The sequence below is a fragment of the Epinephelus lanceolatus genome, chromosome 4 (assembly GCF_041903045.1).
Source record: "Epinephelus lanceolatus isolate andai-2023 chromosome 4, ASM4190304v1, whole genome shotgun sequence".
Classification (NCBI taxonomy): Eukaryota; Metazoa; Chordata; class Actinopteri; order Perciformes; family Serranidae; genus Epinephelus; species Epinephelus lanceolatus.
This window is the reverse complement of record NC_135737.1, coordinates 21807623-21834405: the sequence shown is the minus strand read 5'-3', so window position 1 is coordinate 21834405 and position 26783 is coordinate 21807623. Positions and strand designations below refer to the sequence as shown.

Genomic DNA, 26783 nt, shown 5'->3' with positions numbered 1-26783 from the left:
CTGTAGTAGATAACTGGGGGTTTATTTGCCCAGCTTTCCTGCAGTCACACAGATAAAATGGAGGCTTGTGACACTTGGAGCAGTGAAAAAATGTAATTTAACCTATGTTCTTACTTTTTTCTATCGCAGCAGGAGTCCCAACAAACACAGCTAATTTCAGGCACCTTATTACCACGAGTTCACAGCAATTAAGCTTAACGAGCAGCAGGCGGTGGCTAGCGAGTTAGTTCCGGTTTATTTCTCCTGGGTTTTGCCTATCAGGCTACATGCAGGTTCCCTTATCTCACGGACCTTTTTCACAGCAGACATTTTGACTTGTCATAGTAGGAGAAACACAAGTGTTCCTGATAACGTTATCAATGTTCTATTCAGCTACCCCAGTAAGCCATGACAGTGTGACAGTGAGCCGATACCAGGAGCCTAAAACTGAAGCAGCTGACGGGAGTTGAGCCATCGTTAATTTTGTTATTTACACCTGTGCATCTCCTGCTGTGACATGTCAGAATGTCCTCAATGAAGGAGGCCTGTTGGTGGAGGTTTTTGGCTTGTATGCAGCCTGAGAGGAAGGTCACAAGAACTACTCAAACTACGAGTGTAATGTTCTTTTGTAAAATGCCAGAATTTGACATAAACATATCATGCCTATTAAAAAACGGATAGGAACTGGATTTTAAAGGTCCAGTGTTAAAGATTTAGGGGGATTTAGTGGCATCTAGTGGTGATGATGCAGACTACAGCCAGCTGAAACGTATCCACGTTAGGTATTTCTTTAGTGTTCATTGTTCAAGAGGTTTTTACCAGAAGCTGAATTGTCCGCAAAGGACTCTTCCTCTCCAAAATAAAACGCACAAGATGATTAAAACCAGTAAGAACACTGAATAAAGCAATTTCACCTTACAAATCAGTGTTTCTCAAATGCTGTTTGGCATGTCAGAGACAGGCCGCTAGCCCCGCACGTGCAAATGTGTGCTGACCGTTTTTCTCCCATGACTTAGGACCTGTTTCATAGTTGACGCACGCAACGCAGGCAAGCCTCACGAGCAATGCACTTCCTTTCATAGTCAACACATTGAACGTAAGCGACGCAGGCGACACTTGGAATGCAATACATCGCTCACGCAATAGGGGGTAGCAGAGTCAACAGTACATTCTGGCTAGCTAGTATTGCTGTAGCTAGCTAGTACTGCTATTCTAGTGCAGGGCACTAGTTTTTCCTCCTCGCCCGTCATATTTCATACCTGCTTCTTCTGTGAGTAACAAAAAGTGGGTACGTCACTTGCATTATTACCCCACTGACAACGCATGGTATTACACGCCTCGCTGCATCGCGTATCAAAAAAATGGACAACACATTTTGAGACGCAAGCACACATCATGGCGGCCAATGCGTCTCAATGCGTCCCAATGCATTTGCGTCTGCGTGCCTTTGCGTCGACTATGAAACAGCCCTTAAGATCAGTTGGTGGTAGTAGGTCTCTTCCTCTCCAAAACAAACAGACCAGGTGATTTAAACTGGTAAAAACACAGAATAAAGCAGTTTCCTTTTTTTAAAAATGGTGTTGCAAACTACAGCTGATGCAAAAAAATTGAAATTACAAATGGCCATATCTAGAGCCAGTGTTTGATTTGTTCGTTCTGGACTACTGTAGAAACAAGGAAGTGCAACATGGTGATCTGCACAAGGACCTGCTCTCTATGTAGATACACTAAGATTCTTATTTTCAGGTGATTATACACTAAAGAAGACATATGTATTATATTATATTCCATTTCTGTCAATATATCCCCATAAATCCTACATACTGCTTCTTTAGGTAGGGTTATTGCATTCATAATGCAGATTTACACAGCATTTTGTTGTTGTTGTTGTCATACTAACATTAGTATGGGAGGGGCTGTAACCAATTTCTTGATTCTTTTTTCCTAGGTTCATATAAATGTATACAAAAGCAGATTTTACAGAAATGCATTTTTTCATTCATTTATTATAGGTTGCACACAACTGAGGCAAGCCTTACACTTATTCATCATGTCACATTCAGGCATCCTTGTTAAAATAGCGTCACATTATTACTCTTTAAAGTGGGTAATTTTGGAGAGCGAAAGACGTGAAAGCAATCAGCCAGCCTCATTTCCCTGTCAACATAGATATGTGTCGAACAGAAGCATTAAAAATGGTAGATAGCTGATCTGTAAGCCTGTTGAGGTGCAGGTCTAAATGTCATGCACTCTAACACCTTACATGCAGATGAAGCTGAGTCCGTGTCGTCAGGTCACACACATGACCAGACGCTGCCTGTGGGCTTTACTGATAGATGCTCCAGATGTACCTCGGAGGAAGATCCTCGATCGTGCCATAACATGCAGCATGAAATCCTCTTTACAGATTGAGATAACTCGAACCACAACACACTCCTCTCACCGCCCAGGCAAGAGAGAGAGAGAGAATAAAAGGCATTTGTGCATCTCTGTTACACTTGTACTGTTTGTTTCCAGATGATGCTGCAGAGAAAACACCATCTGCTTCTGAGCAACAGGACTTAGGCTGATTGATTGCATATTGACTTAACTGCTTTGATCTTTGGCCTTCATCTCTTTATGGCAGAAACGTCCTCAGATTCATGAAATGAAAACTACTCCCTCTGATTGTGCATTGACCCAGGGCTCTGCAGTGCAGTATGCACACTCACGCCTCCATCACATGTGTGTTCGCCACCCTTTCACACACACAAGTTCAAACCCATGTTTTTCATCTACGCTGCTGTGTTCTCTCTCTATGACTCTCTATGATCCTTGATCTCCGCTATCACTGCTTATCTCTTTCAGCAATCTCTCTCTCTGTTTTCTCTCTCTGCTGATCCTCTCTCGGCACTCCTCATTTCCTGTTAACCTTGGTGCCTAATCTAACAAGCCCCATGTCATTACTTGATCAACCTCTCTAAGAGGCAAGAGTTGGATTTGGGACTTCACTCCAACCCCTCCCCATCAGTTTAACCATTTCTTCCCTACCTCTCATTCATCATCACTCTTTCTCTCTGCCATCTTTCCTTCTGCACAAATACTAAAAACAGAATGGAGAGCCTGCCCCCAGCCCATGCTTGTCCTTGGGTTCATGGGTAAGGGTTTTCACATTTACATTTTCCCATTTTCCATTTTCCATCTTTTTCCCCCCCCTTAGTCCTCACCTGCACCTAGGGGTCGACATGCCACTCCTCAATTCACAGCCATAAGCTGGACGAAAAGCTTTAAAGGAAAACAAATCAACCCAGTTTGTAAGAATGCTTATAGGATTATGTTTCAAAAAAGATTACCATCAAAAAAGAGAAAGCATAGCTGTTAAGCCGGGTAATAATAAATCCTACTCAACCTTAAAAATCCACATTCACCCTCCATTTATTAAATCATCAAAAATATGGATGTTAAACTCTCAAGGAATCTTATGTCAAGTGTAGTCTGGTGAACACAGTACCATCACTAATATTTTCTTGAATATCAGGAATTTAAAAAATCACATACAGAATCATTTTTGTGAGAAGGGTTGAAGTTGTCCTTCAAAGCTTTTTAGTATGTGTGTCATGTTAGGTTTAGCTGTATTTGCAGTGCTGTATTACACTATATTTGGTGTTGTTAGGCAGATTTTTTTAATCGTTAGACAAATCCGAGTGTGCTAACTGTTACCCCCATGGATGGATAAAGAGAACTGGATACAGAATTGGACACGAAGCACTGCTGATTCCTATGGAAGTTGCTCAGTGGTGCAAGAAGCTGAAAAAGTTCAACTTCCAGGTCTTAAATAACTCAGATCTTCTGCATCCATAGGCCTATAGAGCAAGCCCACTAGCATTTCCTTTAACCTGGCACCCAACCAATCAATTGTCATGTGATGCCATTTGGTCCTTTTCCCATAGACCTACATTGTGAAAGAGATGTCTGTAAATAAGCGGATAAATATTTTTAAGCATCACAGCCCTGTGAAATGACTCCTTTCACTATAAGAATTTGATCCAGTCAGTTTGATAACATCTCTAAAGACTAGAAGACACGTGCAATTAAATAATTTTCGCCACAATTAGCCCTCTTAATTACATTAAGAGGGCTGAACCAGTAGTTAGCCACTCTGCCAGTGGAAGTCATTGGTGTGCCTGCTATGTTAGCCCAAAGATGCGGGGGATCTGGGTAATGTAACAAGTGGACTCTAGTGATGTCTGTGTTGTGTAGCTATAAAGAGGCCCAGACGGTGGATATCTTCAGAGGCGATCTCCGTTTAATCCTCTCCTGACAACAAATGGCAAAAATCCTCCATCATACACAACCATACAAACTCCAGCCCCCTACACAGATTAGGTGCCACAAGATTATGTTAGAATAAAATGAACTTACATAGTTCAAACATGGAAATTACCACAAGAGCAATGTCGCTTACCTCTCCCATGGAGTACAACAGCAAAAGGGGAGAGGCAAGGAGGGAGACACCCCTTTTATCAGTGGGGTACCCCCAAAGGTGAACGTAAGGGTACAGAAACGGGTTATCAAGGGTTCCACATATTGAGTACGGAGGCCTAAGCGTGTCAGGTAACAACAACTGAACCAAATTTTGTGTAATTATAATGCTTAATATTACAAATGTACATTTGACTTGCGACACATATTACTGCTGTATAATTGACCCTGATACATTTATACATCCATGCTCCCAACCGCTCAATCTTGGGCAGGAAACTCTGGTTTCAGCTATGAGTGCATTTTACAACTTTTAGGACATGATGTAAGTAGGGGCAGTCTAAGTGTTTGTACTGGGAAGTTGATGTTCTGAGTTTGAGGCATCTTGTTCACATTGTAAGTCTATAGGGAGAAGTTATTTAGGGCGCCATGGCGTCACTTGACGGACCCACAAATTGTAAATTCATGGTTGGCTTCAATCCCGGCACTGCTCCTGGGGGCTTGGTCACCCCCTGCCACTACTCGTTAAGCTAAGCTAACTGGCTGCTAGCTGTAGTTTCATTTATCATTTATTATTGTTAACTGAATGTGTTTTGGACCATTTGTCTGATGAAACACGTAATCTTGAGACCTTTTTGTTGGTGTAATCATTAAAGTTGCAGCCCTAATCCTTAGCAACAGTTTATTAATTGTAATAATTGATACACCATTTCTGTTTGTGTGTGTGGTCTTTTACATTAATTGTGAAAACTAATCCACTGCAGCTTGGTCGATGTCATGTGAGGAGGCAAACTATACCATGAGCTTCCTATAGAAACTGAATTACATTAATCACGTGTAGTGTGTCAGGGGCTTTGACAAATGCCGCTCAGTGACCTTGCAGTGACGGCAACATGATATGAGTAATGCCCCAGTCTTGATTCGAGGCAGCACCTTCTGTAACGTCAGCTCCGCCGCTGGGATCTGATCACTGTGCAGGCTTGAACTCGCTCCAAGCTCCCAGTCAGCTGATGTTCTGCTTATCTGTCACAATTGGGTTTGGTTCTTCACAGCTGGGTTTCAGGCCAGGGGGATTAAATAATCAGAGAGGGATAAGGGCATATCACACTCATCTGCCACTGTTTGATTTGGCACAAAGTTTTGTTTTGATTTCTGTGGCATGATTTTAATACTCTGGTTGAAAGGTTAATGATAAAGCTATGATCAGTTAATGAACACCAGTATTCTTACTTTAACATGTAATAACTGTAGTGTATATAGGTGTTCTTAATTGTGTGACACATTAGCCAGACCAACATGGACGTGTGTTTCTTATCAGCAGCAAATTATAGCAGATCATTTCTGAATTTACATCGAGTTACACTTGTTTTAGTTACCTAAAATCTTAGGGTATTGACAGATTTACTGTACTTCCACTCTTGGCAGTGGTCTGTGTGCACCTGCCTACATTAACCTCGCTCCTGGTGGTGCAGTAGCAGATGGTGCAGACACAAAGCTCAATCCACAGTACACCCAAACTTTGTGAGGAACGCAGCTGTTTGAACACAGTGATTGTTGAGGATTTTCTGGCCTCTTGCATTAAAATGTTGCTTGCTGGCATAATGTGAACCTTGACTTTATCTGGGATGATTTGGACGAGTCCCTGAATTGCTTTACGCTTCCCTCTGTGGGGATTGACTCAGCGCAGAGTGCGACAGGCGTGCACGAACACTTTTAAGACACCCACCCATCCGGACACCCTTCAGGAGGGTGATCCCACTAAACAGACGCACACCTACTCTCATTCCCTTGCATTCCCCACGAAAGCAAAAACACATCAGATGAAGACATGCTGAGATGTGACATTTAAGATTGGATTTCAGAGGATTTGTTGTGATAAGTCCCTCATAGAGCTTGTTTATTTTTCTACAGCCTATGTTTGCAACAACAACAGAGCATTTTAAAGCCAGATGTGCCAAGAGGAACAGATTGTGTTGAATGGAAATACCAAGTTGTGACAGCCCTGTGGCAGATGCACACACATTTAACTTTGCTGTGTCATGACCTTGGTGTGAGAAAATATTGAAACAAAAATTGCTGACAAACATCATTATGTAGTGACTGCAGAATCCTCTGCAGCTCTGACTGCTGCAGGATTGCACCAGTGATAAACTATATAGGTACTGTAGGTGCTGGATAAGAGCCAATAGTGGATTAGATTCTGGATTATGGGTGGGAATCAGTAAATAATGACTCAACACCACCATGATGTGATACACACAACATATCAAACAAACATCACAGAGACATTTAAGATGGCTGTTAGCCAGTTAGCACATTAACAACACAACCCTATGTTGAAAGACTCAAGGATACCGTGCGCTAGCGGACAATAACACAAACTATTCCGCACCATCTCTGCCAAAGAGCTCAATGCCTAAAATAATTCTACCTAATATAACAAGTTTGTTTCAGTCTCATGCCCTCTTGACTTCAGTTGTTTGTTTGCTTTTGTCATTCATGTTTCTCTTTTCGTGCACTGAGCTGAGCTGTCAATCAGTGATATCATTCACCAATGAGCTTGGACGATTCAACATGCTGAATGGGCTGAAACAAGCCAACCCAGGCAAACTAGTGCTAACGGTGTGGGCAAAATACACTCACCAATGGCCCGACATTGACCTACTGTCAGCCTTAAGCTTGGTGTGTCAACAACCAAGATGTTAATAAGACAGTAGTATGGATGCACTTTGCTTAACCTGGCCATATAAAATACATCATGCTCATCCAACGAAACAAACATTCTACTCCCCAGAAGGAAGACATAACTAACACAATAACACAAAACTTCTAGCAGCATTTTTATTGGCCAGTACCGTGCAAACATTCAAAATAAAATTCAAAGTGAAACTTTGTGCAAAAGTTGAAATCTGGGTATTTAGAATAGCAAAGGAACGATAATGCCAGTGTTAAATACTGGATATAACTCAACACTCAATGTAGCCTAATAGCAAAAACATTGACGACCATAACTTAAATAACGTAACATGAAAATAAAAGCATCTCCAGTGTAAAATGTACAGTGGAACAGAGAGCAGCAGATGTAGCATCATAAGGCCTTTACTACTGCAACTGTCTATTATTACACCTGATATCAAGTTAGCTGCATTGAAAAAAAATATTTAAGGGTAGACATTGCAACTACTGTGCACGTGGCACATGCTGCTCATCTGTGTTGCTCGTGACTTATTCGGATCAGGCATCAGTGTATTTATTTAATGCATTATGAAAAGTCTTTTTAACAAACACCAACATGCAGCAGCATGTGTAAAACAGACAAAAACTAGCTGAATTATCTGAAATAGGAAACTTACACACAGTAGAAACTTTCTATTTCTGTCAGTTTATTCATTTATGACTGATTGATGGTGCTGTTGTTTTCTTCATATACACGATGTGTGAACGATTTTAACAAGGACATGATCCTCAGTTCATTCTTGCAGTAAAGTTGTGTTTGTTACTTTAGTAATATAGTTCCCTAGTGTGTGCTATTAATGTAATGTTGACCTTTATAGTTCTCTAATTCTACCGAGCCCATTTGCACAGCTCACATAAATATGTGATTGTGATGTGTTTGTAACTGTGTGGTTGTTTCGCAGATGAGAGACACGGCACCCTCAGGCTGAGCAACCTCACTAAAAGCATGTCAGGGAAGTACATCTGCCGAGCCAGCAACACTGCCGGCTCCGACAGCTGCTCCATTAACCTGGAGGTTATCACCTGTACGTACACAATATTTTAACTCCACTACACTCCCCTACTGTGACTTACTTTAAGTGTTCATACTGATGTGTGATCTGTTTTCCAGCTTCCAACGCAGGCATGATTGCAGCAGCCACCCTGGGGTCCGTGGTGGGATTGGTGGCCATGGTGCTCTTCCTTATATTCATACTGAAACGGAGAAGGGACACTGAGGAGGAGATGGCCAACGAGATCAAGTGAGAGTTTTACTACAGTGGCCAATTTATTAGGTACACCTGTGCAATCGAATGCAATCTAGTACAACAGCTCTGTCATAAATTCTGCCTCTACAAAGATTATGTTCAGTTTTTGGTGACATTGTTGCTGAAGTCATAGAGTGCTAAAACATATAATTTAATGAACCACTCTATGGCAGTGTCAACAAAAACTGAACATTATAGGCATCATAAAAGTGCTCTGAGGCAGAACAGTTGTACTGGATTGCATTAGATTGCACAGTCGACCTAATAAAGTGAAAACTGATGATAGCAGGCTTTGAAGTACAGCTTTACAACACTCTTAGAAATAAAGGTACTAACTAGAACCATATACAGTTCTCTGGCTTGTCCCAATAGGACCCTTTTCAGAGGGCTCTACCAAGAACCAAACATAAAGGTTAATACCTAGAATCATATGTGAAAGGTTCCACCTAGAACCCTATGGGGGGATTCAACAGAAAAACTTTCTATGGTGTAATGGTTCCACCCTCAACCCTCTCTGGAGCTTCTATTCAGAACCTTTCCATCTTCTAAGAAGAAGAAGAAGAAGAAGATAGACTTTATTAATCCCCAAGGGGAAATTCAAATGTTTTTCACTCTGTTGTGATATACACACAGATCCAAGATACACGCACATGCACAAACAGGACCTATACATGCATTAAGCCTTTGAAACCTGGAGCAACATCACTTTCTTGTGCTGCTTTCAGTCACCTTTCGCAAGTATTTCAACATTTGAACCTTGAGCAAAGTGGTGGGACTTTTTTCACAAACATGGTAAAAAAAAGGCAATGATCAACTTCAAAATGTCTAAAAATGTCTTACAAATTGCAAAAAATAAATAAATAGATTTTGGGGGGGGGGGCTCCCTCCCACTTAGGAGACAGGAAGAGTAACCATTTTCTTAACATTGGATAAGCCTACGGTGGGGTATCTCCTTTATCCAATATCTCTGTTTTTACTAAATTTCTTTTATAATTTTCTCTTTTCAGTAATTTCTTGCTAATTTTTTGGGTCATTTCTTCTTTCGGTGCTCATTGCCTTCTTCCCATGTTTTTAAACGAAATCAGGCCAATTTGCTCAGGTTTCAAAGGGTTAAATGGGGGGAATTTGGGGTGGGGGCTGCCCTGGGGAGTTGGGGAGTTGGGGGTTTGGTGCCTTGCTTGGGGACACCTTGGCGGTGCCTAGGAGGCAAGCTGGCACTTCTCCAGCTACCAGTCCACACTATATTTGATCCAAATGGGGACCTGAACTGGTGACCCTGGTTCCCAGCCCTATGGATTGAGCTACCACCGCCCCAAGGGTGCTTACTCACACATCTAGGGGGTTCCCTCGAGAACCCTTTTGAATTCCAAGGTTTTCAAATAGAACCCATCTAGGGGGGCTCGAAAAATAGTGACTGACTACATTATCCATTGATTTCTATCCCAATAACCATCATTTTAACAACAGGTTTGCCTGGGGCTAAGGGTACCCTGTACAACAATATTGGGGTTCTTTGAGATCCTATAGGGCCCGGGCTGATTTGGTCCAGCACAGCACAGAACACTCAGGGTTCACAATCACATATTTAGGGGGTGGAGCTTTTGTGGAATCACTACTACCATAGCCCAAAAGTTCCAAAAGTGTTATCACACCATGTGGTACTATATGGCGTGATGGTAAAAAAAAAATCATCAGTGGCAGAACACAAGAAAAATTAATTGATTAAGGGAATTCCAGATACATCTACATTTAAAAAAATGCAAATTGAAACATGGTTAAACATTTAAATATTTGAGGGTGAGACTCTTTTAACACTAATCTTTCAACAGTCCTTGAAGAATTCTACCTTCAAAAAAGGGCTCTTTAGAAGCAGATGGTTCTAAGTTGAACCTCAGCCCTTTAGGAAGGACCCTTTTGGAACCCTTATTTCTAAGGGTGAAGTTATGTATTTGCAGTGTTACTGTAAGAAACAAAGTAGATTAACTAAAGTAGTGTTGTCAAGTTTGTAGGTACATGTACTTCTCGTGAGTATTGCATTTTTATGTGTTATTGTACTCGTGGCTTTGCTCATTATGATGATATTAAAACTCCTCGTTTCTTTGGGGCACCACCAGCCAGAAGCCTAGATCCGTTAAATTCACAAATAAGTAGGGCGAGCGCTCGCACATTTTCTTCTCGCATTTTTACCTTCATTAAATCCAAAGCAACCTCTGCATTTAATAGTTATGATATTGAATTGATAAGAAAAATGCAATACAATACTTACTGTTATATTTCTGCTCTAGCATAACAATTCATATACATGCAAGACTTTTATTTGTATTTGTGCTATCACTATTTTTACTTGTTTAAAGTAATATTAGTAACATTTTGCTCACTGTTGTGCATTTGTAATAAACACTGTATAAAACTGGGGTCATTTAAAAATCTGCATGTACAAGTGCTTTTTTTGTCAGAGCTCAGTATGAGTGCAGAACACTGCAGCTGAATGTGTGCTGCCCCATTTTCTTTTTGTCATTTTTAATTTTAATCATTTTCATTAATGATGAGTTTTTGCTTTCTCTGCTTCCCTCTCAATCTCTTTCCTCTCTCACACACAGGGAGGATGCTCAGGCACCAAAGCGAGTGTCATGGGCAAAGAGTAACACCGGCTCAGACATCGTATCCAAGAACGGCACACTGTCCTCCATAGCGACCAGTCCTCGACCCCGAGACCCCCACCAGCCCAACTTCCACTACCCATACTCCCCCACATCTGTGTCAGACGCTGGCTCGGTGATCAACGCCTACCAGCTGCGACCTGGAGAAGCCAACACGCTACAGGGACTGCCCGGTTACAACATCGGAGGCACGCCGTCACGCAAACACAAGCGACCTCCAAGTACAAACGGGGGCCCTCCGCAGCTTCTCAGAAGCCCCGCGATCGCCATGCCCAATAGGACTGAGGGGGCTCAGCCTCAGGTGCCACCTCCACTTGCTGTTTCCCCACAGATCAGCTCCTCCACTCTGACACGCATGGGAGCTGTAGCCGTCATGGTGCCTGCTCAGAGCCAAGCAGGCTCGCTGGTGTAGGCCAGCCAGTGGGAGGACAGAGGTTACAGATGGAGAGAAAGTATGCCTTGAAATGGAAAGCACTTTCTCCATGAAGACCTGAAAGGTTGTGAGAGAGAAAACGTCTCGCATGTCCCTTAGTTTTTTTGTTTTTTTTTTTCATTTCAGTTTTTGTAAGAAATATATTTTTATTTACACTCTTATAAAGACATCTTCAAAATGATCCAATGGGCATAATGATTCCAAGAGAGATATACCTTCTGTGTCTGGATACTGTAAACCATAATGCACAGTTCAGTTTGCTTAGAGTTTTGCAGGGTATAATGTTTTGGCTACATTTGTATAATAACTAAATATATACAAATTTTTATGATTTCATATTTCAGTGACTTTTCAGTGACTTCTCTCAGGCTAACTGCACTAGTTTAAAATCACAATTCAGGTACTTAAACTTCATCTTTTGTCGCTTTTTTGACCCACATTTACTTGTGTTCATGTGAGGGTTGTTTTATTCACCCTGCTTTAACAACGTCAGTACGGTTCCATGACAGTGATGTCTGCTGAGAGAACATTTATGAGTATGTTGCCTGTTCTGGTAGTTGGAATGTAACCAAAATAGTGAGTAAAACATGTTGAAGTTGAGGGTTTCTTGCTATTTTCTTCAAAGGTGCTCTGTATAATTTGGTATAATTAGTCGATGAGATGATATTTGACCAAACTTCCTGCTGATGGTCTTATTTGTTGTAAGTATACTTAACTCTGGAAGTTATGTGGCAGTGGAAGGCTACACTTTATGGGCAAGATTCAACATCATTTAAAGGAACAGTGTGTAAGCTTTAAGGCGATTCAGTGGCATCTAGTGGTGACATCGCAGATTGCAACTTTTAATGGTTGGAATTCCATCAGTGTTCATTTTTCGGGAGGTTTTTACCAGGAGCCAAATTATCTGCAGAGGTTTCTTTCTCTCCAAAAGAAACGTCCAGCTGAATAAATCCGGAAAAAACATTGACTAAAGCAATTTCACATCATAAATCAGTGTTTTTCCAATGCTGTTTGGCTTGTCACAGAGGGGGCAGTAGCCTAACACCTGCTAACGTGCGCTCACATTTTTTCTCTGGTAATTTAACAACCGGATGGTCATGAGGTAATTACCAGGAGCTGAATTAACCATGGAGTTCTCTTCCTCTCTAAAAAAACACATCAGTTGATTTAAATCGGTAAAAACACTGAATGAAGCAGTGTCACTTAAAAAAAAATCTGTTTTCCCACCACTCTCATCGCAGAGGGGCAGCTAAGTATGGTGGCCAACATTATAATACCAATAGCCCTATCTAGAGCCAGTGTTTGGTTTGTCCCTTCTAAGCTACAGTAGAAACATGGCAATGAAAGATGGCGATCTCTGTAGATAGGACCTGCTCCCAATGTAGATGTAAATGGCTCATTCTAAGGTAACGAAACACAACACTTCTTATTTTCAGGTGATTATACACAAAAGAAAACAAACTAATTTCCATTTCTGCCAATATGTTCCCTTAAATCCTACACACTGGACCTTTAAATTTTGCAATATAATATGGACCATATTCCACCTTTTTGCTAGCACCACATCACAGCAGAGCGTAGTGAAGAAATGGAGTGTCAGCTATACACACAAACACGCACACACAGCTCTCCTCTGGGCTGTCAGATGGTGGCAGGACTCCTGTGGAGCCAGAGAATCTCTCAGGAGAGAAAACTATAACACAGACACATACACAGCTTAGTCTACAGAGGAGCCAAGTCTTTATCATGACAGCTCCAAGACTGAAGTATACAGAAACAGCAGGTGGTGGTGCTGCTGCTGTGTTTGTGTGTAGCACTTTTAATGCAGTTTTGATTGTTGATCATTTTTTCAATAAAGTGTTCTGGAGTGTTTGAGAGTTTAGCACAGCCGTCTTATAATCACTTCACCACTGAACGCATTATGCTGCCTACCATACACTAGAACTGTGGTTCCCAACTGGTGGGTCGTGGTCCAAAAGTGGGGCGCAGGTCCATTTTGAGTGGACCGCAAGTGACTTACAAGTATGTCAAGTTTGTAAAAAACACAGTTTATTTTGAAGTACAGGGAATTTGCGCCACAGAGGTTTAATTTTAAATGCAGTTTCCTGCCGTAGAGTGAGTGACTAACAGACAGCTACTTGACTGACACCGCAAACTAGCTCAATAACATGGCCAAACTCAAGAATGATGCTGAATATATTTAACTGTGTGGACTTTAACTAATAACTAACAAATCTGGAAGCAACCTGGACCCTGTGGCTGGAACAGTTGGGATCCACTGCACTAGATTTTAATACTTTAAAAAGACTAAAGTCTGACCCCCTCTCACATCAAAGATAATGCAAGTTTTTAGTCACACACTAAAAGACAAAGACTGAGGATCTTGCAGGGTCACTATTTGCAAGACTACAAGCAGATTCCTTTTGAGATTATTTCCCATCACGCTCCTGGTGGAATATATTATTCCAAACTACCCTTTAAGAAAAATGGCATATTAATAATTCCTTGCATGTCCGCAAAAACACATAACTCTAGAAACACAATATTAAAGGTGTCATATGTTGACATAATTTTTGTCAATTTGGCATCGGTTTAATCCATAAAGATAAACTGTATTTACGTGAAAAATTTTTACATTTGCCCACCAGCCTGTTTGTTAGCTGTTCTATTTTACAGTGGGGAGACCGTGTAAATAAGAGGCAGACAGTTTAAAAAATTAGGATTTCCCATTAAAGTAAGTGCTGATTGGTGGATCTGATAAGCCCAATTAAAAACTGATTCTTGTTCACTTCACACATCCACCAGTTTCTCCTCCTTTTCCAGAGTCCAAGAGAACAGTCTTGTTAACGTTCTTGCCTCTCCAGAGTCCGTTCCACATTACTGTCCACCCTGTTTGATGCATCCTGTTTTGTGTTGAAGAGCGCAGCTGCTGGTTGCTGACAAATTTCACTTGATTGAAGATTCGATATTTGCATGAGCCAAGACTAAAAACTTAAATTAATCATGATTTAACTCCGACACTGGAAATTTGTCTCGACAGCGAAATCAAGTCGTTCGGTGTAGGGCCAACATAAAATGACAGAAAATGTAAAAGAAAAATAAGTCCCAGTAAAGTGAGATTTAGGGTGCAAATAAAACCGCTCATTCCTTTTATGAAAGCTGACATTATTTTATTTGGAGTGTGATCAGCAGACATAAATTGCAAAGTAACATTTCAATATATATCCCACAATACACACAGCATGTAGGGTAACAATACAGTAACCAAGGATATTTATACGATCTAAAAGGCCACTTTAGGCACAGTGATGCTGGAACTGCATGGGATACAGATGTGTGATGTACAGTAGTTCAACCCCATCACTGAATTATAAATGATGAAAAAAAGAATCCCAACCTTTTTATACAAACTGAGTGAAACTGGTGTCAAGAGCAGCTTATTGCAGAGCCTCTAAAGTCTTGTGCAGACAAGTTATTATCTTGTCAAAACAAGTTATGTATTTTGTAGGGAGAAGATAATAACTTGTGTGCACAGGATAAAAAAATACCAGCTTTTGGGACTTTAGGGGCTCTGTAGATGTATATAGAAAAATAAAACTAAAACGTTCACACTAGCAGCTTCACAAGAAACAAAATGTGTGGATGAAAAATCAAACTAAACCTTTCTTCTAAACTATTATTTGATTGTTGCCACTGGTGGTGGCGGTGCCAGAGAAAATGCTATGTAGTTACAGAAACCAAAGGGGGTTTTAAGTGATGGTAGCAGCAAGGGCTTAAAGATGGCAACGTCGACCCACCAACTGTTAGAGGGATTGCGGTGAATTTTATATGACTTTTTTAAATCTAGCATCTCCACATCCATGCAGCCCATGAGGTTGACCTTTTTGGCTTTTAATTACATATTCTCAAAACTGCTGTATGGACCGCCATGAAACTTGTTACATGACGTTCATGTTCCCCTCACGATGAACTGTGATAACTGTGGTGATCCTTTAACTTTTTAATCAAGCACCATCAGCAGGTCAAATTTTCACAAGCAAATGTTAACATGCTAAAAGCCTCAACTAGGACGGTGGACATGGTAAACGTTACACCTGCTAAACATCAGCACTGCTCTGCCACAGAGCCTCACAGAGCTGCTTGCATGGCTGCAGACACAGTGTTGCTCCTATGTACAGTAGTTCAAGCACGACTGAGGCTCACATAGTTGCCTCCTAAATAAAAGGTGCTTTGTCTACTGTAATTACAGTTACGTTCAGCTGAAAATGCTAATGTTGGCATGTTACTGTAATACACTAATATTTAGCATTTTAACATGATATATTAGCATTTACCTCAGAGTATAGCCTGAAATTTAAGTCAATAGTGTGGAAATGTTGATCTGCAGGTGGCACCTCATGAAAAATAAGCAGGGGACTACCAATGTTATTCTGATTCAGTCTATTAAAACCACTAATGTACCAAATGTTCTTGCAGTTGTTACTGAGATATTTCACTCTGGACACAGTGATGAATAGACATTGCCATCCATATCTAAAATGACAGAAAATAACTAATATCATACTACTAAAATACACATTTTACAACCCTTTTATCCCAAACATTTTCAAAGACCTTGACACTTTTAGAAAACCGACAATGTGGAAGATATTTCAGGAAAATCAGTCACACAGTAACAAACCAGAGGTGATGACCATAACAATATGGTCACTACTAAAGTCACCCGAAGATCAAGGGGAAAAGATTTATCAAGACTCAGTCAGCAGATTTCGGGAAATGATCATCCTCATCACCTCGTTTGTGCCTTTGGGGAAAACAACAGGAGAATTTAAGAGTTACAAATGCAAGCAAACAGCTGTCTTAAATACAAAGAATTAATAATAAAATCTGACACACAGGACATAAAGTAAAGCCAGTGTTATAAAAGCTCACCCTCTAGGATCTGATGGACTCTGATGTCACGGACAAACTGCTGCACTGCATAGTCTTTGAGGTAACCGTACCCACCGTGCATCTGAAGAGCCTGGTTACAGATCTGTTGAGTAAGAACAGGTATTAATGCAGACAAGTAAAATAATATTTAACATTTTTTAAAGATATTTTTTTGGCATTTTTGCCGTTATTGATTGGACAGCTAAACAGAGGAAAGGTGGGAGACAGAGGGGATGACCTGCAGCAAAGGGCCACAAGTCGGAATCAAACCCAAGCCTCTGCAGAGGACTCAGCCTATATGTGACACACACACACAATACCCCTACTATTACTCAGTATTACTTACATTAAAGCACTCATCTGTAGCAAAGAGTTTGGCCATGGAGCAGAGAGAAACAGCGTCAGGCCGGCTCTCCTGCAGCGCTGTCGCAGCTTCACGCACCAGAAGGCGAGACGCAACCAACTTGGTGGCCATCTCTGCCAGTTTGAACTGAAGAAACTAAAAACAGACAGAAAGAGAAGGAAGGACAAACTCAAGATTAGCTCTTCATCACCGGCAGGATAGATGATTATTCCTTTGGATGTGGGATCCGTGTATGAGCTACTTACCTGGTTGTTGGAGAGCGTCTCTCCAAACTGCTTGCGTACTAATAGATGGTCCTTCGCTAGCTGGACGCAGGCATGTGCTGCCCCGAGAGAACAGGAAGCTGTTGGAAGAATGTTTGATTAAAGGGACAGTTCAGTTGAGTGTACTTATTGGGCAAAGATGCATTTTACTGCTTCTGAATTAAACTTTCAATTTTTAAAAAAGAATGTGTTATTTCCTCTTGAAAAGGTTACAGCGTCCAATAAAACCATTCTTCACATTTAACCACCTCAAGTCTCAACTTTTTTTAGCAGTATGCACATACATAATGCACAAATTTGTTGCCAACAGGTTCTTTCCCACCTGCTTCCGAGACTGACTCGCAAAATAATTAATTATATCTGCAGAATATCTGTATTTAAACTGAATAATTCCCATTATCAGTGATCAGAATCATTTTCTCTAGCTATGGGAATGATTACATATGTTGGGTGTCAGTGCAATAGAAGGGTAGCGACTGGGATAGATTTTCCTCCTCACCAATATTAATTCTGCCTCCATTCAGGCCTTTCATGGCTATGTTGAATCCTTGTCCTTCCTCACCGAGCCGGTTGCTCACTGGAACGGCACAGTCCTCAAATATCACCGCTCTGGTCGGCTGGGAGTTCCAACCCACCTGGAGATCAGATTGAAAAACAGCTACTGTGACTTACTTCTGCCATCTAGTGGTTCACTGCTAACACAAGCTACAGAGCAAAAATAATTCAACAATCCAAGTGAACCCTACCTTCTTTTCTTTTTTGCCAAAGTTGAGACCTGGGGTTCCTTTCTCCACCACCAAACAGGAGATGCCTTTCGCTCCTTTACCTCCTGTTCTGCACATCACGACATACACGTCTGTGTCTCCTCCTCCACTGATGAAGGCCTGAAAGGTCATGAAGAGACAAGACATGCTTCTGGCTCACTGTTGTCTTTTTAAAGAAACAATTTACAGTTATTTAAAGCCACATGTGAGCACAGACAGGTGTGAGGTTACCTTTGAACCGTTCAAGATGTAATGGTCACCCTTCAGCTGTGCAGTGGTCAGAAGTGAAGCTGCATCACTGCCACTGCCTAAAATAAAGATCACAGGGTTACTGTGTTACTGGCCTTACACTGAAGTGCACACATGTATAGAGCAACAACACTGATGTACAATAAATTCCATACATAAACTAGGAATTTATGTCACTGTAAAATAATCTTTAATTTGCACTAAATGTTAGGGGTTGATTTTTTTCCTATACAAAGACTGACCTGGCTCAGTGAGACAATAGGAAGCAAACTTTTCCATCGCGCAGAGATCAGGACAGAACCTCTCCCTCTGCTCAGTATTGCCAAAGGTGTCGATCATCCAGGCACACATGCTGCAAGAAAAGGAGCATACTGCCAATTTGCAGGGAAATATATAAAAATATGTCACAGCTATCATTATAGGGCTGGATAAAGTGGAAGGTTAGAAAGAGCAACACACTAAACAAAATGAAATCCATTCTCTTGACTTAGAAACAACCAAACAACTAATCTTTTCACGATGTTTCAATGTTCTAATCGACATGCCGTCATTGCCACATGAGGGGTACATACTTGTGGATACTGATGTAAGCTGTGGTGCTGACACATCCTGTGGACAAGGCCTCAAAGATGACCGACGTGTCCAGCCGAGTGAGACCCGATCCTCCCACATCCGGCTGAACGTAGATCCCACCGAAACCTAACTGGGCTGCCTTTCGCATCGTCTCTACTGGAAATATTTCCTGTGGAAAAATAAACATATACAACTATAAATGATGATGATGTTAAAACTGTAATTAAGCATATTGGACAGAGAATGTTCTATCAATCAGCATCAGACCCAACTGTACTTATGACTGTAAAAGTAAAGCTGCTAAGTTGCTAAGGTATTTCACAGTTAGGGATGACGTAGGTGCAGACGTGCCACCTGTCAGGCCAATAATTTCAAAATGACAGTAATGATAACTATGTTTTAGGATGTGAGATTTTTGTCACTCAGAAATATTTCACCAGAAATGACGCTTGCATTTACAGGGTGTATCCTCTAGCCAGAGATTATGAGGTCTGCTGCCTTTACATCATCTTACTAACACACTGTTCCCCTTCATCCAACATACCTTTTGGTCCCACTCTGCCATGTGTGGAGCCATCTCATTTGCTGCAAAGTCAAAGGCCACTTTTTGAAACTCCTTCTGTTCATCTGTGAGTCCATGAGCAGCTGTCAACAAAGAGCAGAGAACATATTTTTAATATAGATTAAATAATGTGTGATCATGCACAGATACAGGGGTGCAAAACTTATTTTTTCAAATTTAAGAAAGGACACAACATCCTTAAGCCACAGGGATATAGATTTCCACAGGAGTAAATGCAACATCTCGCCAAAAGGGAAGTGAAGCCTAATATTTTGGACTGTGATGAGTTAATTTGGAGTTGTTCAGATGATACCCCAAATACAGGAATACAAGGTTGTTTAAATCACAAAAAAGTCAGTCCAGAATTTATATAGTCTGGGTCAGAAGAAGAACATATGACTCAAATTACAAGAAGATGCATGGCATCTGTCACATTGGTCTGCAATATAAGAGTTTATATTTCATAAAGTCCAGATTTGCTGAAATGGACCTACTTGCCTACTTGTACTGAACCTGAGTATTTCCATTTTATGCACCTTTATACTTCTACTCCATCACATTTCAGAGGCAAGTACTTTACTTTTTCCTCTTTGTATCTCCTAATTTGGTGATTTTGAATGTGAACCTCTCTGATACATTGAAGAATTAAGTTTTCCTTTGTGGGTTGAGAAAATTCTCCTACATTTTAAGATAAAAAGACTATTTTAGAACACTTCTTTGATCAGCTAGAAAATGCATCGTCACAAAGCTGAAAATGTTCTGAGCTCATGAAAAGTTGACTTCTTAGAGATATGTGGTTCTCACAGGACAGCGATGCATGAGAACATATGATGGTCTTATAGAATATGATGGATTGCTGTAGATTAAACTACCCAACAGTATAATAACTAACCCCTATTCAAAATCCTGTATTCACTCTGCAATTGGTCTTCTAAATTCTTTGTGAATATTTTTTAATTGATTTTATTGTTTTTTTGTTCCTTTTATTGAGGATCAGTCTATTAACTTTTTATTATCTTTAGATTCATTTATTCTACTGAACTCCTTGGCATATTTTGTGTTTTCATTTATTACTCATCTATTCATGTGCCTACATGTTACTGCATGCTATAGTATGTGTGCAAGGCAAGCTGTTCAAACAAATTGCCCCTGGTGGGATAGAGAAAGTTGTCTGGGTACTGATTATTGGCAAAACCTTAAACATCTACAGCAGTGAGATGCAACATGCAGCAGTTATATGAACCCAAAAACATCACATATAAATGAAAAAACACTGAGAGGGACCGTTTTACTGCACAGGGGGTGCTTCTGACACTTCAAGTCAATTTGGCTGATAATACTTTCATACTTTTACAAGGATAAGGTTTGAATGCAGGACTTTTGCTTGTAGTTGAGTACTTCCACAGTGTGGTATTAGAGGTTTTACTGAAGTAAAGCATCTTCCACTATTGTGCAAAGTAGGAAACTAGCACAGAGTGTGGAAAGCCTCTAGACTCCCCACAATAAATTAATAAAATATTAAACCGACTCAGGTTTGCTAAAACTGCCTGACAAATCACACAGAACATGCAGAGCAAGAAAAGGGGCGGTGCAGAACTGACCAATGGCAGCTTAGTAACACCACCGGTACATGTAATGTTAAAGCTCTGAATGGGCTGTGTGTGTTTACTTTATCTTGTTTATTCACAGTCAAAAAATGCTAAGTGTGTGTACCGGGAGCAGTTAAAGTGAATATCAACACCGGGCTGTTACTGTTAGCTAACAAAGTTCAGTACAAATGGTCATTCATAACACACATCTGTCATAACATTGTAACACTAACAGTTTCCGTTTTCTGGGACTTACGGTCGACACATGAAGCTATTCCTCTTCTCTGTGGGCTTCTGTTTAACACCAGTCGATGGTTTCTGCAGATGCTGGAGCCCAGTCTGGCTATCCTTCCTAGAGGTCCGACAGTCGCCATGTTTACCTCCACAGCGTTATGTCACGCGCTGCTTCTTCTTCTCGGGTTTAATGGAGGTGCGTTACCGCTGCCTTCTGCTTCGGAGTGTGAATCAGATAAATAATCCTACCACTTTCTCGAGTAACGTTAGCATGCTATTATATAGTAATATAGTTACAGTTTCTCTGGTTAAATCAAATACAACCATTTGCTACCAGCTGCTGGGAAATGTAGTTTAGTGGCGAAGTGTCGCTCGTTTTGTCCTCCGGCCACAGGGGGCAGTAAAGAGACCGTTATAGTTTAGTGCAACACATTGAGGCGAAGAAGAAGTCACAATAGCAAACTTACATGGAGAAAACACACAACGGTGAGATTTATACGTTATCAGAAGCGTTAAAACTATTTTTACAAGCTAAAAGACTCCTATGCTGAAGACTAGCGGGTTGTGTTGGCAAATAACCGTCTGGTTAACCGCCACACCTCCGTTAAAGAGCTGTTCACCGCTGCTTCCCTGAGATATTCACAGGACCGTCCGTGACTGCCTCTAACGCATTGGTTGACAGGTTTAGTTGGCGGGGTTACGGTTCACTACATTGCCTGTAGAAGAAATATCCGTTACAACACAAACGGAAGTAGCTAGCAGTAGATAAAAGTGGGCCGATAAGCTTGTAGACGTCATTTATTGGTTTTTCCGCGGGTTCTGATGGCTGATCTCTAAACCTGGAGCACTGCTTGTAACGTCAGGTACGATTTATCAGTGTTTATAGAGGTTATCTACTCACCAGAGCTGCATTATAATCTGTATTACTTTGATACTATGAGGCACGTTTAGTTTACACGTGTTGCTCAGATTTGTGCGGAGTTGTTAAAGCTGTAGCTAATCTCTGCCATCATGTGTGGTGATGATGATGATGATGATGATGAAGAGGTTCCTCCCAAATTCAAGTGCTGCTCATTTAAAGTGGTGAATGCAAGTTTGCAAACCAAGAGGAACAAGCTAAAGACAGTGTCATTAAAGTAGGGCATATGTTTCTATTTCTGTTGCAACAGTGAATCAAGGAAATAATTATTAGATCATAAATGCAAATAGTGAAATTATTCTTGCAACAGGTTTTTATTATGTGTTTAAGGGTTGGCTGGGTAACAGTCTATATTAGTGTGTATAATTTCATATTAGTGTCAATGACGTTATATATTGTGACATAATACTTTAAAAAAAAACTTAATTGAAAAATTACTCTAACTGCTTATTTTATGTATTTAATTAGTTTCATTTATATTCACAAACAGCATTGAAAGATGCGGGTTGCAATTGAAGTGAAAAAGTCAATATTCTGTCAGTAATTTATCAATAGGAATAAATATTAATTTACAATTTAAAAAGTACTAATATTATTTATATTGTTTTTTTTGTTTTTTGTTTTTAAAGTTGCCACATTAGATTTGCTTAGAAGCGCCAAAACTTTTAACTAGTTTAAAGTTAAGTAGTTTCACATCCCCTTTTGTAATTACAGTTGTGGCGGATGTGCATATAAAAAGGACAAATACACCACATGGTGCAGTTAAAAAAAAAATGGCGCCTGTAATTTTAGAAGTTAGATTCATCAGTGCATGTACACAGAAAAAAGAAATGTTAATATGAATGTTTTTAATATCATGTTTGTACATGCTTCTTTACAGACTGCGAGAGATGCCACCAAAGAAAAGGGCCAGAGTGAGTCAAACAGCAGATTCAGGTAGGCAAATTAAGTGTCAGAGCAAAACATCTAGTCTGGTGTGTTATTTACTAATGAGTGATGATTATTGCTGCAACAACAGGCAAAGGTGATAATGGAGAAACGGTCAGCAGTAAGAGTAAAGCTGCAGCTAAGTCTGGACCAAAGAAGAAGAGCTCAGAGTCTCCACATTACTGCCACTGGCTGATGAAGTCTGAGCCCGAGAGCCGCTTCGAGAACGGGATCGACGTGAAGGTACAGAGCCTCATCAGCTCACCCTATTGTTTTGGGGGGGGGAAATATGAGTGGGCCGCACACGTCTGACGCATCTGATTCCATCCTGCAGTTCGGGATCGAGGATCTGAAAGCTTCGCCTGGTCAGACCAGCTGCTGGGACGGCGTCCGCAATTATCAGGTAGAGCCGCAAAACTGGCTCCTGTGATGTAAAGATGTTTACCTGCAATAAGGCACCGCTCAGAAAAGGCCTTTTTGTCATTTTATTCTCACCAGCCATGTGCAAAGTCTTTACTTGTCTCGCTCTTTTTGTTCTCTGTGCGGGAATGTTCCTCTGAATTATCCATCATCTGCAGGCGCGCAATTTTATGAGGCAGATGAAAGAGGGGCAGTCGGCTTTCTTTTACCACAGCAACTGCAAGGAGCCAGGGATAGCAGGAATCATAAAAGCAAGTCACACTCTTTCCCCAGCTGATAGTATAATATAAACTGTTTAAACACAGCTGCAGACAGGCATGATATTCAGCTTTCTTTTTCTAGATTGTGAAGGAATCTTACGTGGACCACACTCAGTTTGACAAGAAAGACGTCCATTACGATGCAAGCAGTAAACCAGACAACCCCAAATGGAGCATGGTAAACTCAGTCAGGGATTAAAAGCACAATTACTGATACTTATCAAGCATGAAGGTTGATCTTGTTCTCCTCTCTCTCAGGTAGATGTCCAGTATCAGAGGATGTTGAAGCGTTTTCTGCCTCTGTCCGAGCTGAAGAAGTACCACCTGCAGCACCGAGCCGAAGGAGGGCCTCTGAAGGACATGGCGCTTTTTACCAGGGCCAGGCTCTCTGTGCAGCCCCTGACTACCGGTACGTGAAGACATTCTCACTTTGTGACTTGTTTCAGTACATAGTGGTGGGCAGGTTGTGAATGGTCGCTCTGCTTTCTCTCTGCAGAAGAGTTTGACTTTGTCCTGAGTCTGGAGGATGAGGAGCCTTTGTGAGGATTTGGACCAGATGATGCTTCGTGACTGAGTGAAATCATGATGCAGCGACCTTAGTTACAGCACTGTTGTGTTTTTCTCTTGTTCATAAATATTATTAAATGTAATTTTTTCAAACTATGGCTTATGGTCCTGTTTTTACCTACACCTTCAGCTGCTGCATACAAGATTTTCAAATCACAGTCTGGATCCAAAACAGCAGCCGTATATAAATTAGATATAACATGAGCTTGTAATGTTGATTAGTGTTGCCCTCTACCCTCAGAACAGCTTCGAGCTTGTTTTATTTCCATTACTCAACTTGTAATTTGTATATAGCAGCATAATAGGCCAGTCTCACATTACCTCACATTCTGCACTCCATAAATTTCTATAATAGGGTCCTCTGCTGTCCAGTGATGGTCGAGTGAGCGGGGAGATAAAAGATGTTTCAGTGCGAGCAGAACTCTCAGGTTTCTCAGTGTAAAGTGTGAGAGTATTAGTGTTATCTGAAACCCTACATGTACTGTAAAATGGCCTCATATTCTTTGGTCATTATGGATAGCAACGACTCCCATTGGCTCGCAAACCTTTTTTTCGACCATACTGTTTTTATACTGACAATTTTGTTGTGAACTAGCTGGCCATATCTGTTAAAGATATACTGATAGACCTTAACCTGTCTCAGGTAATATCCCTGCACAGATTCCATGTACTGGGCCCAATTGTTCAAAAATTTTAATCTGGATCAGAATGTTTTTCTGTCCAGGATCAGGTAATCCATCTTGCCTTTGTACCGGTGTTTCAAAGCAACATTAAACTGGATCGCCCTGATTCAGATACAAACTTTGCAAGATCAAAAACACAGCAGTGTGTTTGCCAACAAACACACCGCAATTTAAAACTTAATGTCATGGGTGCTGCCAAAGAAAATGAAAAGGAGGTCATTGAGATTATAATTTTAAGTCATTTTTGTTTGATTTTGACTGCTATGTAGGGGATTATTTTATGTGGATGACATCCTTTCATTACATTAACTGTACCAAAAGGCTTAATATTGAGCTAAATAACTACTTCATCACAGTAACTGGTCAACAAATAAAGTGCAAAATATGAATAAACATATATATATTTGACCAATTTAAAGGCGTCTATTAAATTTTTGATAATCCTGATTTTTTCTAATCAAAGGTGTCCCAATCCTAAACCCTAAAAAGTTTTTAACAAAATATACTAAAGGTCTGATCCAGATCCCAAACCAAAACTGGATTACGTGATCTTATCTGAGTTCAGAGTTCCATTTTCTTTTTAACAACCTGCTTTCAAGATCTGATCCAAACCTCTGAACAGCTGGGCCCTGCTGATCAATATAGGTGATGATGGTGGGCTTTCTGCCTCATGCACTGATGACCAAACCCTTATTAAAATACTGAAGATATTGCTGCTGATTGCGTGACAGGAAGTGATAAGGAGAAGTGTTGTACAGACTGCTTCTTTTTTGACGAATCGTTATTTCCTCTTGGCGTAGTTCCAGTTCCCAGGTTGGGGACGTCTGGTCGATACTATTAAAGATGTCTTCATCAATCAATCAATCAATTTTATTTATAAAGCCCAATATCACAAATCACAATTTGCCTCACAGGGCTTTACAGCATACGACATCACTCTGTCCTTAAGACCCTCACAGCGGATAAGGAAAAACTCCCCCCCCAAAAAAACCCCTTTAACGGGGAAAAAAAGATCAAATTGATGTTTCAATAGCTGGACCATAACTTCAAGCTTTATGTAGTTCTTGTTAAAAGTGTCATACTGTAGATGTTTTGATTGAGTCAGTTTTTAAAGCTGTGATGTAGTGTTGATCTATTTTTGAACTTTGGACTGTTGGCCTTTTTACAAATATAGTTTGCAATGGACTGGTGGCCCGCTTTTCTGTATTCTTTGTAACATCACACTCTGCAATAGACCTGCAACTACTCATTTTACAACTGGTTAATCTGATGATTTTTTTGTTTGGATGTTAAAAAAAATCCATTAAAAAAAATTGCAAATGCACAAATACCAAGTTTTCATCTTAAAACAACACAACACCAGAGAAGTCAGAACCATTGAAGTTTTGGCACATTAGCCAGTGTTGTAGCACATGAAAATGGTGTTGGTCTCAAGAACACTTTTTGAAGGTCTCTGTCTCATCTCAGTCTCGACCACATTTTCACTCGGTCTTGTGTCAGTCTCAGCCAAATGGTAAATGGTAAATGGACCTGCATTTGTATAGCGCCTTTCTAGTCATCCGACCACTCAAAGCGCTTTTTACACTACGAGTCACATTCACCCATTCACACACACACATTCATACACTGGTGGCCCAGGCTACTATACAAGGTGCCACCTGCTACTCAGTTTAAGTCACTCACACACCGATGGAACAGCCATCGGGAGCAATTTGGGGTTCAGTATTTTGCTCAAGGATACTTTGCCATGTTGATCAGAGGAGCCAGGGATCGAACCACTTATCTTTCTATTGGTGGACAACCCACTCTACCTCTGAGCCACAGCCGCCAAAGAGGACTCCAAATTTTATTTCAGGACCAGTCCAGCCTGCAACGCCAGGAATATCACAAAATTGTCTGTGCACAAAAGGAATGTTGAATAAAGAATATTAAGTATATATAATCTCCTTAGTGTTTGTATT

The 26783-nt window shown here is 40.6% G+C and overlaps 3 protein-coding genes across 5 annotated transcripts in view; 2 read left to right on the top strand and 1 right to left on the bottom strand.

The window, feature by feature from the left end:
* esamb (endothelial cell adhesion molecule b) overlaps nt 1–13398 on the top strand; it is a 66061-nt gene extending 52663 nt beyond the window's left edge. For both annotated transcript variants that reach the window (XM_033630926.2, XM_078167023.1), the window contains exons 5-7: nt 8079–8201; nt 8288–8417; nt 11024–13398. In XM_033630926.2, the coding sequence (XP_033486817.1) occupies nt 8079–8201; nt 8288–8417; nt 11024–11495 (725 nt within the window). In that variant the 3' untranslated portion in view covers nt 11496–13398. The remainder of the gene's footprint in view (nt 1–8078; nt 8202–8287; nt 8418–11023) is intronic.
* A 1266-nt stretch (nt 13399–14664) lies between these two features.
* Nucleotides 14665–21415, bottom strand: acad8 (acyl-CoA dehydrogenase family, member 8). The gene is made up of 11 exons (XM_033632228.2): nt 21069–21415; nt 19206–19306; nt 18661–18830; nt 18331–18440; nt 18071–18147; nt 17822–17959; nt 17575–17710; nt 17058–17155; nt 16795–16947; nt 16449–16551; nt 14665–16320 (listed from the first exon to the last, which is right to left on the bottom strand). The coding sequence occupies exons 1-11, from the start codon at nt 21184–21186 to the stop codon at nt 16265–16267; spliced, it is 1260 nt and encodes a 419-aa protein (XP_033488119.1). The 5' UTR covers nt 21187–21415; the 3' UTR covers nt 14665–16264.
* A 48-nt stretch (nt 21416–21463) lies between these two features.
* On the top strand, nt 21464–24235 carry thyn1 (thymocyte nuclear protein 1). Of its 2 annotated transcripts, none has more exons than XM_033632230.2 (8): nt 21464–21532; nt 22846–22901; nt 22984–23135; nt 23227–23295; nt 23471–23563; nt 23655–23750; nt 23831–23981; nt 24069–24235. In XM_033632230.2, exons 2-8 carry the CDS (start codon nt 22856–22858, stop codon nt 24113–24115), a joined length of 654 nt encoding a protein of 217 aa, XP_033488121.1. In that variant the 5' UTR covers nt 21464–21532; nt 22846–22855; the 3' UTR covers nt 24116–24235. The 2 variants fall into 2 exon arrangements, with proteins under 2 accessions (XP_033488121.1, XP_033488120.1); XM_033632229.2 differs by lacking the exon at nt 21464–21532 and adding an exon at nt 21572–21909.
* Nucleotides 24236–26783: the final 2548 nt, after the last annotated feature.

Bases quoted from the DNA above. Each gene is read 5' to 3' on its own strand.
- acad8 (XM_033632228.2), bottom strand. From the start codon at position 21,186: ATGGCGACTGTCGGACCTCTAGGAAGGATAGCCAGACTGGGCTCCAGC. The intron at 18,441-18,660 runs GTATGTACCCCT...CTTTTCTTGCAG, and splicing joins GCTTACATCAGTATCCACAA to CATGTGTGCCTGGATGATCG. The intron at 16,552-16,794 runs GTAAGTAATACT...CTTACTCAACAG, and splicing joins CTACAGATGAGTGCTTTAAT to ATCTGTAACCAGGCTCTTCA.
- thyn1 (XM_033632230.2), top strand. From the start codon at position 22,856: ATGCCACCAAAGAAAAGGGCCAGAGTGAGTCAAACAGCAGATTCAG. The intron at 23,751-23,830 runs GTAAACTCAGTC...CCTCTCTCTCAG, and splicing joins ACAACCCCAAATGGAGCATG to GTAGATGTCCAGTATCAGAG. The intron at 23,982-24,068 runs GTACGTGAAGAC...TTCTCTCTGCAG, and splicing joins TGTGCAGCCCCTGACTACCG to AAGAGTTTGACTTTGTCCTG.